Below are 15663 nucleotides of genomic sequence, written 5' to 3' on the forward strand. Positions count from 1 at the left end.
AAACTCTTTCCTTGGTTTTTCTCTTGCTATTAGAGCAAATGGAAATACAACAGTTATATTTGCAGTAGTCTCCCGTTCACCGCTAAAGAAGTTCTCCCCACTTCCGAGAACCCCCGAAATGTGAAGTGTCCATATAGAGTTTTAATGTCTGTGCACATACATATAGAGATATAAAAACCATGCCATTTTAATATAAGAACAAATGTATATTCAATATATTTTTATTGATATATTTGTTACAAAATATTCAAATATATACAAATATATAAATAGTTTGAGGGTTGGGAACAGTTTTTTGAAACAGTTGAAATGACACTGACTTGTGACTTTTATATTAGTATACCAACATTTAACAATCTCCGAGCTTGAGAAGCATTTATGTCGTTGCTAAAAAGTCATATTTTTACCTCAGAAACCCCACCGACGAGCAACCAACAAATGATCTTGATGAGCGTAGCATGAAGGACTGGTCGTGACAAAATGTTACCTTTTGTAATTGAAGCAATCAGATGTCAAGAGGAAGGAATACCGCGACGTAACATGAATGATGTGGAGATGGACAGAAGGGGTGAGACGGCACTGGCTGATTCAGGCACTTTCTTTTAATCTCAGAGTGTTCAGGAGCATCAGACAGACGGAGAACTCACTCTCCTGGACACCGATAAAAAAATAAAACTGCTCCTCTTATGTCACGCATCAGATAGTACTACTGCAAAAGCTTTTCACAGGAAGAGGGGGGGAAGATAGATGACAGACAAGAGATAGAGAGACATGAAACGTCAGGATCACAGTCGTCATGACAACGCTGTCACAGTCCACTGATTGGCTGGCTGTTGTTTTTGAAGGATTCTGCTGATAGGCCAGCGACTGGAACTATATTTTCGAGAACTTCACGACAACTTTGCACAGTGTTTCAGATGGTTTGTTTTTCCTTGTTTGTTAGTTTTAACTAGTTTGTGTTGTGCTTAAGACAAAGGCAAGAGAAAAAAAGACATCTTGTTTTTCGTCCTGTAGGAGGGGGTACATCGATTTTGAGGCTGGTTTTCAAAACATCGATCACAGGCACATACACCTCACGAAAACCTTATGAGAACACGGGACGTCCCAATTCATATCTCACCCCAAAAGCAACCAAAAAATTCACTTTTTGAATATAAAACCCATTTTTAGGTATTTCATTATTTTCATGATAATCAAGCACGCTATTTCATTACAGTAGCGCAACAACAATCTTACTCTCATTACTGGAATATAAAAAATAAAAAAAGTGAAGTATTTATAAGTAATAGTAGTATTTGGTGTACTCTTCCCTCTGGTCTCGTCATAAAATAAAAACATTTTTATAAAAATCATAAAAAAAATTACAAAAATATTACCGTAATGAGAATGATTTTTTTTTTTGTGCATTACGGTAATGACACTTTAGTTGGCAAACATGCTTAATTTTCATAAAAGTAATGCTAAAAGGTCCAAATAAAGCATGTTTTCTTGGGATTTTGGGGTAAAATATGACCTGCACATGTTTTCTTGAGATTCACCCACACACTTGCTTTACACTCGGGCAGCGATGTGTTTGCCATCAGTTTGCGCACTGCAAATTAATATTGGCAATTTGGCAAAATGTCATTTACCAAGTCCATTCTGACCTCACACACACACACACACACGTACACGAGATCTACCGTCCTACAGGTCAGCTATTTTGGATTCCTCTGGGTTTGTCTTATCTAGACGGAGTGGATCACAGTAGAAGAGAAGCCTCTTGACTGAAGACACTAGAACGAAAGGCTGATGCGGGAGAGTCAAATCAAATCAAACCAACATGTTAAAACACAGACGAGACGGAAGGCAGATAATTCAAACCTTCGAAGCAGATGAGCATAAAAAATATAAAGTACCTGGATTTATATATTTATATCTACATATATTTATATATACTTTTCATATATAAATGAATATTTATCGTGTAGTCTTTTAAATGGAAGCTGAGGGTTACTCTTTTAAAAACAAAGAAAAATACAAACCAGGACACAGCTGTCCAGTACAATTAAATTGAGAAAACAAAACGTAAAAATGGGAGGGGTAAAACTCAAATGCAGCCACAAGTTCATTCTTCCACTTTTCATTAGCATTTCCCGCTGTAATTTCCCCCAGCTGCTGGTGCGCTAGCATGTTTCACCCCGCGGCTTTGTGCTTGCCGCCGCAGCAGTGGCACGCGACGCCGCAGTGGTAACACGCTCGCAGCGGCGCGTAACAGCACATGCAGGGCGCTAGCAGCGACAGTCCCAGGAGTGCTAGCCAGCGCAGGCAGAAGCGCTCTTCGCTGGCGTCGCAGGAACAGGGGTCCGAATAGTCGCCCTCGGGGTCCGACATGCAATGGTAGAGCAGGCTGTCCGCGCACCACATGAAGCTAACCCGACGAATGCACGTCTGCACGGGGTCCGGGGCCTCCTGACAGCGCCCGCGCCTGTTTTCGGCCGGACTGAACATGTTTTGACAGTACACGCACCGTAAGCGCTCTCTGCTGTCCTCCACGCGCCGCGGCAGCCATTTAGCAGTTAGCGGTCGCGGCTGACCAGTGACCACGCCTCCGCCGATGCCCGTTTTGCTGTCGCGGGGAGTGTGTCCGTCCCCACTGAGTGGGTAAGAGTAAGTGTAGTCGTGTTTGGGAGGTTCGATCTTTGCGAGATGAACGTAAGCGTCCGTGGCGTCCGGTCGCAGAGGTTTGCCCCGCGTGGCTGTGGTGGCGTGCCGATAGTCCTCGTAGCCCGTTAGCCAAGAGCGCTCGCGTGGGTTAATCCGGACGATTTCCTCGTCCTCCTCGTGAAACCGTACGTGCCGGGAACATGGGAACATGGGCACCGTCTGCAAGGCACAAACATAGAGTATGTTTAGAGAGTTTAACACAAGCTGGATTTAGATATATGAAGAATGAAATGGAACTGGTTGATCTTGAACACCTAAAACACAAATCACATATTTGCACCATTTATCTTTAAAGACTAAAGAGGCATAAAAAGAATGAAACCACGCTAAAACAAAAGATGCAAAGTGATGCCTTTTGTGACTTGATTGATTATGTCATATTTTATTCCCACTTGAATCTTTACTCTTTAACTCTTTCCCTTCCATTGCGGATTTTTCCGTCTTTCCACTGTTATACGGTAGGGGGCGCTATTACGCATCTTCTGAAAGAGTAGAGAATCTCTTGACCAAAACACATGCGAAGAAGATGCAGAAACAAGCGATATAATGTGATCATGTGCATATGTAAAATAAAGCGATCATCAACATTATCTATCTACTCCATCTATGTTTTGATCATCGTTCTGAATCCGATCCAGACGTAGTCTTTGACACAAAAACATGATTTTCTCAGCCTTTTTTTTTTGTCTGTTTGTTTAAAAGCAGTTTTTGTTGTAAAAAACGCTAGCAGAGAAAGAGTTCAAAGAATCAAACGTAGTTCTTTTTCTTCAGTTGACCCAAAAGTGAACGAAGTGAGAAAGAGTGAGTGTAAAGTTTAACTTATAATTAAATATTAATATTATTATTATTATTGTTTTAATATAACACTGCATAATAATACATTTTTCATATATTTTTCATACTTAAAATTGTGAATTAAAAAATAACTATTAAAAAATTTGTAAAAGTCTGCCTGACTGAACAGTATACTGCCCCTAGTGTCTTAAGAATATACTGCAAGTAAAGACTCAAAGTGCAGTAAAACAGTACACTGTGATGACATAACTTGAGTAAATGTTGCACTAGTGTTGTCAAAAAACTCGGTACTTCGGTACCAAGTCGGTACTAAAAAAAATTTACGGTTACGGTACCAGCTTTTCTAGGTACCGAGTACCGGGTTAATCCGGTTCTTGATGCGCTGTCCGAAAGGTGCAGAGTTGCGTCCTCTTCATAAAAGCACTGAGACATGGCGACCGGCGGCGCTGCTAATGCGTTGGCTCTGAATCCACTTGTTGACAAGAAAGGAGGAAAGAGCCACATATGGAAATATGTTTGAATTAGGCTAATGTCACGTTGCCATAAAGGGCAACACGTTCACATAGCACGTTTTTTGCGCGTGCAAATTTCAAATGTAGGCGCGCGGGAAGCGCGCTCATAATAGAAAGCGACGTGCGAGCTTGTTTTTCCATGCGCGTCACTGTTTATGGTTGCATAGCGGAGACACGCGAGAGCGAGCGCTTGTGCAGAGAAGGAGAAAGCTGTGCAAACTGCGCTCCCCGTGATGACGAGGAAGTATCAGCAAAGAATTAATTGATTTCTAGCCCTTGCATTAGAAATCAGCTACAGGGTTATCAAGTTTTGAAGACAGGCAAGAGTGACATTTTTGGCAGTTTGGGATTAAATAAAAGTAGGCTACAGTTAAGTCAAATAAAACATGTTCTATCTCCTGTATAGTTTGGTAACACTACAATAAGATACCATTCATTAACATTACTTAATGTGTTAACATCAACACATTGAGTGAACAATATATTTCTGCAACATTAATTAATGTTTGTGAATGTTATTTAATACAAACACTTGATTGTTCATGTTTGTTCACTTCATTCATTGTGCATTAAATAATGTTAACAGATAAAACTTTTGATTTTAAAAATGTATTAGTATATTTTTAAATTAACCCCAAGGAGAATAATTGCTACAGTATATAACTATGGTTTATTGTTAGGTAATTTTATCTAATGTTATCTAACAAATATAATCTTATTGTAAAGGATTTTTAATACTACAGTTTCCATCTTTGTAACTGTGATATACACTTTAATATATGTAAATTTGATCTAAATTAAGCTTTTGGTACCGAAATTGGTACCGAGAACCGTGGATTTTCACTGGTATTGGTACCGAATACTGAAATGTTGGTACCGTGACAACACTATGTTGCACCAACAGATTATTCATACAAACTCACCTGTTCCAGGTAGAAACGGTCAGAGTGCCTGTGCTGGTCATAGAGATGTCCCAGAATGCAGTGGTGGGGCTCAGAGAAGCTGATGGGTGCGAGCGTCTGCATGGACGTCTCTCTCTTCTGAGAAGAGTTCGACGAGCTGTCTGTGGCATTCTGACGGACACACAGAGAGAGCAACAATAGAAATTGTTTCCCAATTTGAGCATGTTGGCAGTGTCACACCGAGGTGTATTTTTCGTTGAATTTCCAGCAAAAATAACTGTTGTGATTTATAAAGATACCGTGATAAAAGATTAATTATAGCTCGGCTTCAGGATCAAATTGAACTTTCACCATGCGGAAAGTGTCTGTGTATAAAAGCATTTAAAACGTTCCACAGCAACGCTGCGCAGGTCATTCTGCTTGTCCTTTGACCCCGCGTCTGGGTGTGTGAGGTTTGTGTAAATGAAGTGCTTGAGAACTATCATCAGCACTATTATCTCTGACCTTCAACCCCTGAAATCCACACTGTCTCCTTCCTGTGGCTCTTCCTGAAGCCTGGAGTCTGAGTTTAGAGCCAGCAGAGAGTGTGTGTGTGTGTGTGTGTGTGCGAGCATCTGCTTTAAGAGTTGACAGAGAGCCACAGGGCCATCAATAACTCAAGAGTGAGTGTGTGTGTGTGTGTGTGAGAGAGAGAGAGAGAGCTCAAGATGATTACAAACACAGCTCGCCTCTCTTAAGTCATCTGGCTCCTTTCTACTGCAAAGACTGAAATCTACACTACACTGTAAAACACTTTTGTTAAATTTACAGCAAAAATCTGGCATCTGCAGCATCAGGGTAACACGTGACACTAAAATAATGCAATAAACATTAACTACACAACATAATCTAACATAAACTCCCCAGTATACATAAACCGACAACATAAGAAAATAAAATATAAGCAAATGTGATGCGTCTTTTTGGACTTCTGGGAAAATTCTTTAACGTTTTAACCACAAATTATATGGTCTTACAAAAGCAAACTTTTTTTAAATTTGATTTTTTACATAAAAGAACATCTATTGTCTTGTTAAATAATTTTTTTATTATAAACGTTAATTTTTTTTTCATAATTAGTATTTTATTGAGTTTTAAACACCACTGTTACATTGTAATCAACATTGTGGTCAATATTACAATTGACATCTTAACATATCCCATAGTGATGATACATTTTTGAATAAAAAATAAAAAGAGTTAAAACAGAAGATATAATAGAAATAAAAATAATAATAATAATAATAAAATAAGATCAATATAAATAAATACACATCAGTCTAGTGTACAGTTTTACAATAAGCACCATGCTCTCATCTGATAGCAATATTTTGAACGTATTTTCCCCATTTCGCCACATATTTTTCTGCCCTGTCATTGATGTTGAAATACATTTTATAAATGTTAATTTTACTTCCACCATTTTTTAAACATAATTTTACTGTAAAAATACATGGGTCATATAACATTCAAAATGTTCACCATAAATAATAAGGTGACACATTCTAGACATTATATTTACAAAAACATATGCAATCTCGTTAAATTTATAAGATAATTTATACTATTCACTTTATAATATATTTCAAATTTTTACAATGTATTTTTTTTTACCGTAAAGTTCATGTATTGCCTTGTTAATTATAATACACAATAATATAATTATTTATATTTATATTATATAATAAAAAATATAGTTCATTTAGATAGATAGATAGATAGATAGATAGATAGATAGATAGATAGATAGATAGATAGATAGATAGATAGATAGATAGATAGATCTATGTAAATGTCTTGAGTGTATATGAGAGTGTGAATCTACAAACATACTAAGTACATACAGAGTTGTGTGCATAATGTCTGGATGGAAATGTATTTGTGGCTGTGCTAATTATCACTTTAGACTTTACCTCAGAGGGAATTAGACATCCAACAGCTGCTGCCCATTCTAAACCTACAGCACACATCCCATCTCTCTCTCTCTCTCTAAACTTAGGAGCGACTGACTACTCTGATTAGTAATAATCAGTGTCTGGCTGGGCTTGTATGAATAGCAGTGAGTCATAAACTTCTAAAGTTAGCGATTAGAGGAACACCACTGTGGCAAACGCACCTAAAGCCTGAAGTCAGACCAAAAGAAACACATTCATGTTTCTTCACTCTGTATAACCTTGGGCTCTTGAATGCGTGCGTGCGTGCGTGTTAAATGGACTCTTGTATCCGAAGGCTTTGTTGTGGCATTGTTGTGTTGAATTAAGAGCAATAGGAGGACAAAGGGAGCAAAGGTCACTTCCTGAGCACACACACACACACAAAACCATTCATCAGAAAAATGATGGCAAGTGACCCAGTAATAGCATCTATTCTCAGAGGTTGGGTAGATAAATGAATAGAAAAAAGAAGATAATACCCGGTTGATATGTTGAACATTCATGATTAGTCACAATCCTTTTGCTGGAGAAAGTTAAGCAACGCCAAGATGTAAGAAAGATATGTTTTACAAACCTTTGATAAGGCTGATTAATTTCTATGAATCATTTTGAAATCTTTGAACGAATCACTTAAACGTATAAAAATGACAATTATCCTCTGGTTAAAAAATTAATAATTAACCCTTCTATGCCATATGAGGGCAAATGCAAGACTCTAGTCGGACTGTTCGCTCACCGTGAAAACATCATCATCCCCCAGTTCGGCTTCATTCTGCAGGGTGGAGGAAGAAGTAGTGGAGCCTGGAGAAAAAGCAAGACTCGTGTTATAATCTCAGTCAGGATTGGAGACGATGTCTCGGGCGTTTCTCATCTCGCTCACCCTCCGTCAGGTCCTCGATGGCCTTCCTCACGCCGCGATCGAACGCCCGGGCGTCAGCGGGGCTCTGGAACGACAGGCCACACTTCCTGTTGTCCACTCGCCAGTGATGGAAAGTGGGCGTGGCTTTAGTGTAGACCAGATCTTTCTTCAGAAAGCACTGCAGGATCACCTGCTCAACACACACACACACACAGAGAGAGAAAGCCAAAGATATTAGGCTCGAGGAATCCGATTTTTGAACTGTACTATGCGGTCAGCTCTCTAACCTGCTTGTCTTTGAGTCTCTCGCCGAAGATGAGAAAGCCGTTGCGTCCCAGGATCTCCAGGTCAGCTGGGACCACCTTACAGACGCCCACTCGACTGAGACCTCCGCCCTCCTGAGCCAGCCAACCCCCGCTAGACTCATCCCTCGTCATTACCACAGCTTTCACTCGCACTATGTAACTGTCACTGCAGGGAGAGACGGAAAGATGTGCTTCATTGACATATAAGAAAGAATCCGGGAAGAAATGTAGTTTAACACACAGAAATGCACTCTCTGTATTCATGTTGCTTTGGTTACACACGTTTTCATTTTCAATAAAATTTTTGATTTTACAAAGTCAAGTGGTGTAACAAACAAGAAATACTAATATTTTCCTTACACCTTTAAAGTGTAATACATTTGAACTTTTTTAACATGAGAAAAATGGTAAAAAAAATAAAAAATAATAATAATTTGTTCTCGGGTTTTTGCATTTGAAACCATTTGACTTGTGTCATGAAATGGTCAAATTGTCAAAAAGATACTACATACTTAAAATAATAATGTATACAAATTTAAATATTTATTAAAATGCTGACTTTTCGAGCTTATTGAGCTTATGGTAAAATATCAGCATAAGCAGCCTGATTGGGCCCAGACTTGACTCATAGTGATGACATCATAATCCGTTCGGGAAGATGCATGAGCTTAAAAATGACAGCTCTGCATTGCAAATAAGGTGTACAGAAATCTTGAAGAGGGTGATGTTCGTTATGCTAATGAGATTTTCGGTCGTCGTTTAAAAACAGTGATACGCCTAATGCAGAGATATGATAATGCCATCCGAAATTCTGAACCACAAATATGACAGACGGTTTAACAAATGCAAAACTTGGGATCAGGATTTCCCACAATGTAATTTACATACTGACTGCGGTAGAGCATGGGAACTTCGATTACAGCCTCATCTTTACCTCGTATTAATGGTGGGATTAACCCGCCAGTCAACATCAGAACAGCTGATATATACAACCTCAACTTTCATTCACAGCTCATAACTAAAAGTTCATTTTAACGGTGTAGCCATGGAACATTTGATGAGAAATCAATGTAAACGGCAAGAACATGAGTTCATTTCCTCCTTATCTGAGCATGAGGTTTTTCTGGAGTCTGTAAAATTACTTTCAGACTTATCATGCATTTTGTTATTAACAATCTGATTTTTAGGTTTGTGTCCACATAAACAGATAGCAAGGATTGAATTCTTATAATATTGCAATATATCACCTTTCTTACTGTATCGCAATTAGGGCTGGACAATATATCGAAATTATCGAAATATCGTATATGTAACGTTATATCGTGATATGCATATCGCAACGGCTTGCAATAACTGGGGTCATGAACAAAAGACAAAGAGAAAATCCCTCACTTCTCTTGGCTGAATAACTTTTGTAGCTTTAATAAGAATCAGTAATTCATACAGTGAAAACTAAGCAGTGTTTTATTTTTACATTTGATTATTCAGTTTCTGTTGTTAAATAAACCTAATGTAGGCGTTCCTGAAACCCTAAACCCCGTGGTTTACGCTGATGTTAAAGGGATACTCTACTGGTTTTTCATATGAAACTATGTTATTCCCTTAACTAAGACGAGTTGATACATAACTGTTACCTCTCTCGTCTCAGTGCGGGCACTACATCGCTGTCTTGCGGCGAATTTGATCTCAGCCCTGTTCATTCAATACGTGACAAGAAGAGAAGCGACCAAACACCTCCACGTTTTCCCTATTTAAATACAGTTAAACGAGTAGTGTAACTCGACCTAGGACGGTGACACAAAATAAAACGTTGCGCTTTTCTAAGCGTGTAAAATGGTTAACTAATATTGTATGGCAGAATACCATAGCAAGTGCCTGGGAGCACTTCGACTCGGCGCAGTAATATCGTCACTCGTGAAAAATCCGCTCCCGTTGAAATGAGAGGGAGGAGGAGAGAGAGCGGGGGGAGAGGATTTTTCACGAGTGACGATATTACTGCGCCGAGTCGAAGTGCTCCCAAGCACTTGTATTCTGCCATACAATATTAGTTATCCATTTTACACGCTTAGAAAAGCGCAACGTTTTATTTTGTGTCACCGTCCTAGGTCGAGTTACACTACTCGTGTAACTGTATTTAAATAGGGAAAACGTGGAGGTGTTTGGTCGCTTCTCTTCTTGTCCCGTATTGAATGAACAGGGCTGAGATAAGATCTAACAAAGTTTCGCCGCAAGACAGCGATGTAGTGCCCGCACTGAGACGAGAGAGGTATGTATCAACTCGTCTTAGTTAACTTAAGGGAATAACATAGTTTCATATGAAAAACCAGTAGAGTATCCCTTTAAAATAACACTTCTTATGCGACAGTAAAACACTGATGTTCACTTTCAGAAGTTGTAGGGATGTTTTCTTGTCACAAAAAGAATGTGAAACACGTTATATAATTTTAAATATATTTATTAATTTATTTTACACACTTTAAGCATTATTGTATCGCATATCAATATCGCAATTATTTAATGAGTTATCGCATTTTTCTTCAATATCGTGCAGCCCTAATCTCAATATATATCGTGTTGTAACCCCTGTATCGTATCGCCGGATTGTTCACACAGCCCTGGTATACAACAATACAATGACACATGCAGCTGCCAAAGCAACCATTGTCTCCCACACACTGAACAACATACAAAGGAAAAATGTTTAATTCCGATCTTCTTCCACTCTTTAAAACTCAAATCCCGTCACTTCATTCTGTATTTCACTACCCTAACACTTCCTGGCTCGCAAATCAATCCTGATCCTTACCGTAAATCCATCAGAACAGTTCATCAGGACTCAAAGTCACTCTCTCTTCCCCTCTCAGATATTATTGACCCATAATGGTGCTCTGCATATAGGTCATGCTGGGTTGATCAATATAGATTGCATTCCTCCCCTCCCAAACGGCCCAGAGGCTGGAGAGGGCATCCGGGTCTGAGGTCTGGGCGCCAGCCAGTTCACGTGAGAACGTACACACACCTTCAGGCTACAGTCATTACCAATGGGGAGCCACTGGTTTGCTCAGCACGTTTTTGAGGAACTCGCATTCCACTCCAAAAAAAAGAAAAAGAAAAAAAAAAGACAAACAAACACCAGCATTCCAGAGTTTTCAGAAAACTCTAAAGTGTTTAACATTCTAACGGAATAGTTCCACCAAAACAAAAATCTTATCATCATTTACTCACCCTCATGTCATTCTGAAGTCGGAATAATAGTACAAGGTTGTAATGACATGAGTAAATGATGATAAAATTCAAAAATTTTAAGTCCTTTTCAGCTCCCTATGATATTTATACATTTTCAGTCACAATGAACCTGAATTATTCAGTTAATTTTGAAAAATGGAGCTTGTGTGACAGCGAGAGCAGATATGCATTGTGGTGATACAAGGCCTAATGGCCAAGAGGTCATTTGCAATAACACACAGGAAGTAGCGAGAACAGCACTACAGTACTAAGGACAGTGACCTATTTAGTCAATATCAGTCAGGCAAACTTAAAATACATAAAGCAGGCAAAGGTCATCAATGGTTTCGAGTAAAAATGTAGCACGATGTAGCTTTTTAGAGTAAAACTGCTTAAAACGCGATATATGTACAATTCAATCTCCTAAAACAACACTTTAAAAAAATAAAAATGTTAAATAAATTGGCAGACAATCTTCCACCACTCAAATGTTTGGTATGTTGAAACAGTGGCCCCCGAAAAGACCCGATTTAGACCTTTAATGCCTGCTACAATCCTATAAGATCATTACAAATCACACTGTGCAACATGGATTTAATAAACTTGGGTACGACATGCATGTAGACTGTACGATGATGACACCTATTGAATCGTAGGCTATGCGCAAGCTAGTATAGAAGAATAAAACGTCATCAGCATGCGCTTATGGTAAACAAATAGACCAAGATGAATCGCACTTTAGCAATCGTGTTTTTATGTGCACTGAAAAAAGACGAGGAAGCGAAAGAAGAATATGGACACAGTCATGGCTTGGGAAAAGAGGCCGACTTGGCATGCCAATTTTGCAAATGGAGCTTGAGGTAAGTGGTTTTAAGTTTTAGTGCCATGTCACGTCGCATGTTTATTGGCTAGTCAGTAGACATAGGTCGTAGCAGCACACACACTGTGAGATGATTATCATGCTAAATTTCTGACACTGTCAGAAAATTATCACAGGCTATCTTTGGTTGCAAGACCGTGACAACCGCCATCTTTGAATCTCTTTGAACCACAACCACAGAAATCGCCACGGTTGGTCGACTTTCATCTGGGACAGCCCCAAAATCATACAATGTGTACCAGGCATAAGTCACAAGTAAAGAATGCGTGATATAACAATATATCAAAACAACTGAGAAAAGAAAGATACACTTTTCACATTTAACAAACAAAAATTTTGTTTAAAAAATGGTTCAATTATGTAAAAAGCATTGGACACTTTGTATGGTCAGTCAAGTCAGCAAAGTAAGCTCTAACCAAAAGCCTAGCAAAACCTTGTGCAATGGCCTTCAGACTTTTTTGTTTAAGTGCCCAGATATATAGCCTATGTTTCAAAAACTTGAAACTCATATCTGTGATGCCTGGGCCATAACGGTTTAGACTACACAAAAAGAGAAATATGCCTGTATTGGGTAAAGCAGAAAGATTTCCTTGCAGTGAAATGAATTGTGCAGAGTAATCCATTCATTATTGGCACGTCATTGAGAATCAAACAATCGAGGGGCGTGACAGCAAAGTTACGCTTCACCGCTTCACCCTCCTCTTTCACTTCCGCCGGATCTTTCTTTAATCCTCTCACCATTGTTTCCCTTCACAATCATTCCGGGAGCGCCTTCTCAGAAACCTCCTCCCATTTTGGAGTAGCCTGTAGCCCTCCCCTCCGCCGATAAAAGTCAACATTTCACAACCCCGGGCTATTATATGGGCCTTTACATCCCAGTGTGACACACGTATTTACTCAAACGGGTGTGAGTGTGCCATAAATTAAAATAAGAGAAATTCCCCACCAGCTTCGGGGTTACGCTCTTGCGATACATGATCTCCAGGAGAGGAAATACAACTTGAGTTCAAGCAATTAAAATGATAAATGTAACTTTTGCACAACCAATTCCTACTAGGTTTGGGATGGTCGTTGATTATAAATTGATGTTTTTAACGATGTTTCAGCAGTCAGATTGCGCTAGATCGCGAACAAAAATCGCCTTAAAAAGGTAACCATTAGATATCTACTATAGAGGCACAAAAAAAATAAAGGTCTTTTTAAAAGGTCTTTAAATATTTGACGGTTATAGCTAAGTGTGTGACATGGGGGTAAGAAAAAGTAAATGTTTTTAACATATTTAAACAATCAGGCACACATAGCTTACGTTAGTTATGTCAATTTGATTATCAAAATGAATTCAAGAACAAAATGTTACGTCCATGTTTTCAATTGGAGTTACAACAGGTTAAGGAAAAGTAATATATATAGGCCTACTTTAAATTCAAGTAGACAAATATGGGAATATTAAATTCTGAGTAAAGCAAAAAAGAGTTACAGACGTTGAAACAATACACCTCAGTCTCCTAAATAATATTCCTTAGGGATATTTAAACTACGACTCTCTTACACAAGACTTAACGATAAACGTTCACATAATCGTTTGATCAAAACGGATGGCGGGACAAAAGACAGCCCAAATAAACATCGCCTTGTTAATACAGATTGAGTGTACGTTACAGAAGTTTTTAAGCCCCTAAAGAGCTCACGGAGTTAACGAGCCATTTAACACGGCCCTAATGCTATTAACGAGACTTTGATCGTCCGAGTCAAACTACCGTGGAAAAAAGCTACGAGTGTTTATGTTGTGCAGAAGAACGTGGCAAAAGAAATCCCAAACTAACTAAAATATAGCCTACTTGCTAAACAGTCTACTGTTATGACAACCGATATGCGCTACATTCATAACGTGTTTATTCGCGTTTGTTTGTTTCTTGCGAATGGAAGAAACGGCCTGATTAAAATCAACATTTAAAAAGCACATATAGGCCTATATATGCCATATAGGGCCTGTTTTAACATCAGGACAGCTCTGAGGCGCTCTCTGCTGCGCGCGCCCCCGCCTGTATTTTTATGAATGAAGGACAGTATGCAAATGAGAGCGATTCACGAAAAAGAAATGGCGGATATAGCATGTCAGACCACCACAAAGAAAGACACCAAGAACGGCCGCTCTGAGAGCTTAAACGCGCTCATTGCTCTAGCATTGAGTGTTTATAAAACTTCTCAGTCGTCAGTTTGCTTCCTCGGAGCGGAAATTCGTCTTTAGGGTCGAGGTGATATAAGGAATTCAGTAAAGGATCCCTCCACAAAATGTTTCCGCTCGAGCCCCTCCTCCTCCTCCCCCCCGTTCTCGGTTTGAGACCAGACTCAGAGCCCTGCAGCAGGGGCCCAGCACTCAAAATCTCTTTGACACTGCATTGTTTCTTAGTAATAACATCTCCAACGTCCGTCTCAGAAGCGCATGCACGAGTTCCCTGCATTTGACTGACCCCTCGTTCAGCTCGGGAACACATTCTTGGACACAGGATAAGATTTCCATTCGTGTCCACATGCGTCGTTTTCTTAAAAAGTGAATAGGCTACTCACTCGTCTGGGTGCGATTCCTCAGTCATTTTCCCCCTCGTTTCACCTACAATAAAAATAATATCCTGCCGCGGGCGCGCAGCGTTCGGGCTTCATGTTGTCTCGATTTTCCACCTCGCCTTTTTTTTTTTTAAAGTCCAGTGCATCAACGAGTTTCCCCCAAATCCGCTTCAGCGTTCCTTATTTTCGTTCTTCCTCCGCGCACTGCACTCTCTATCCGTCAAGGTTTGCAATGCATCTGCTAAAAGATCCAGGAATCCTCGCGTTATGCAACATCCCGATGGCTATATCGATGATTGTTCGCCTCGCGTCGCGTTCTGCCGTGGCTGAAGCCTGCGCGCTGGTCTCGAAGAGGAGCCCCCATCTCTCACTACTCCATGTTGGATTGTGTAGTCAGCAGCAGCAGGCGAGCGCCGCCGACACGGGGGGGGGGGGGGGGGGGGAAGGGGGTGGGGGGGGGCTTGCGGAAGCAATGACGTCACATAGGAACGACTGCAGCCCGTTTTGGACTGAGGGATCTCCAGTGTGACGGGCTGTGCCAACGTCCCGCCACCTAGTGCATCCTCTCACCTTAATCTGTAGGTTGCTCGGGGTTATTATTTCCCCTCTAGTAATAAAGTTCACGAGAACACACGTTTCTGTGTTCTGTCACTGCTTGAAGTCCAGTTTAAGCACGGCAGCTGGTTTCTAACTGGTCTACACACTTACAAATAAAGGTTAGAAAAGGAAGTAAAGCAATAGGCCTAGAAGTGCCATTTTTGGTTCCCCAAAACTCCCGTAAACTTTCGGTAACACTTATTTGACGGTGTCGTCGTTACACACGTTACGTTACTATAAATTATGCATAATTACATGCAACCAACCTCTTTTCCTAACCCTAACCCAGCTAGTTTTACTCAGTACCTATAGGCTATATATATGTATAATTCCACTGTGACACA

General features: G+C 39.8%; 1 protein-coding gene across 1 annotated transcript; it reads right to left on the minus strand.

Moving 5' to 3' along the window:
- Nucleotides 1-1888: 1888 nt before the first annotated feature.
- spred2a (sprouty related EVH1 domain containing 2a) lies at nt 1889-15140 on the minus strand. Its single transcript, XM_056253621.1, has 6 exons — nt 14726-15140; nt 8035-8218; nt 7769-7937; nt 7625-7689; nt 4937-5086; nt 1889-2865 (listed from the first exon to the last, which is right to left on the minus strand). Exons 1-6 carry the CDS (start codon nt 14749-14751, stop codon nt 2176-2178), a joined length of 1284 nt encoding a protein of 427 aa, XP_056109596.1. The 5' UTR covers nt 14752-15140; the 3' UTR covers nt 1889-2175.
- Between the last annotated feature and the right edge of the window lie 523 nt (nt 15141-15663).

The sequence above is a fragment of the Rhinichthys klamathensis genome, unplaced genomic scaffold, assembly GCF_029890125.1.
Source record: "Rhinichthys klamathensis goyatoka isolate OS25496 unplaced genomic scaffold, OSU_Roscu_1.1 h1tg000107l_1, whole genome shotgun sequence".
Taxonomy (NCBI): Eukaryota; Metazoa; Chordata; class Actinopteri; order Cypriniformes; family Leuciscidae; genus Rhinichthys; species Rhinichthys klamathensis.

Excerpts from the sequence above, each read along its gene's own strand:
- spred2a (XM_056253621.1), bottom strand. The coding sequence starts at position 14,751 with ATGACTGAGGAATCGCACCCAGACGA. Across the intron at positions 7,938-8,034 it reads AGAGACTCAAAGACAAGCAG|GTGATCCTGCAGTGCTTTCT; the intron begins GTTAGAGAGCTG and ends TGTGTTGAGCAG. Across the intron at positions 7,690-7,768 it reads CATCGAGGACCTGACGGAGG|GCTCCACTACTTCTTCCTCC; the intron begins GTGAGCGAGATG and ends CTTTTTCTCCAG.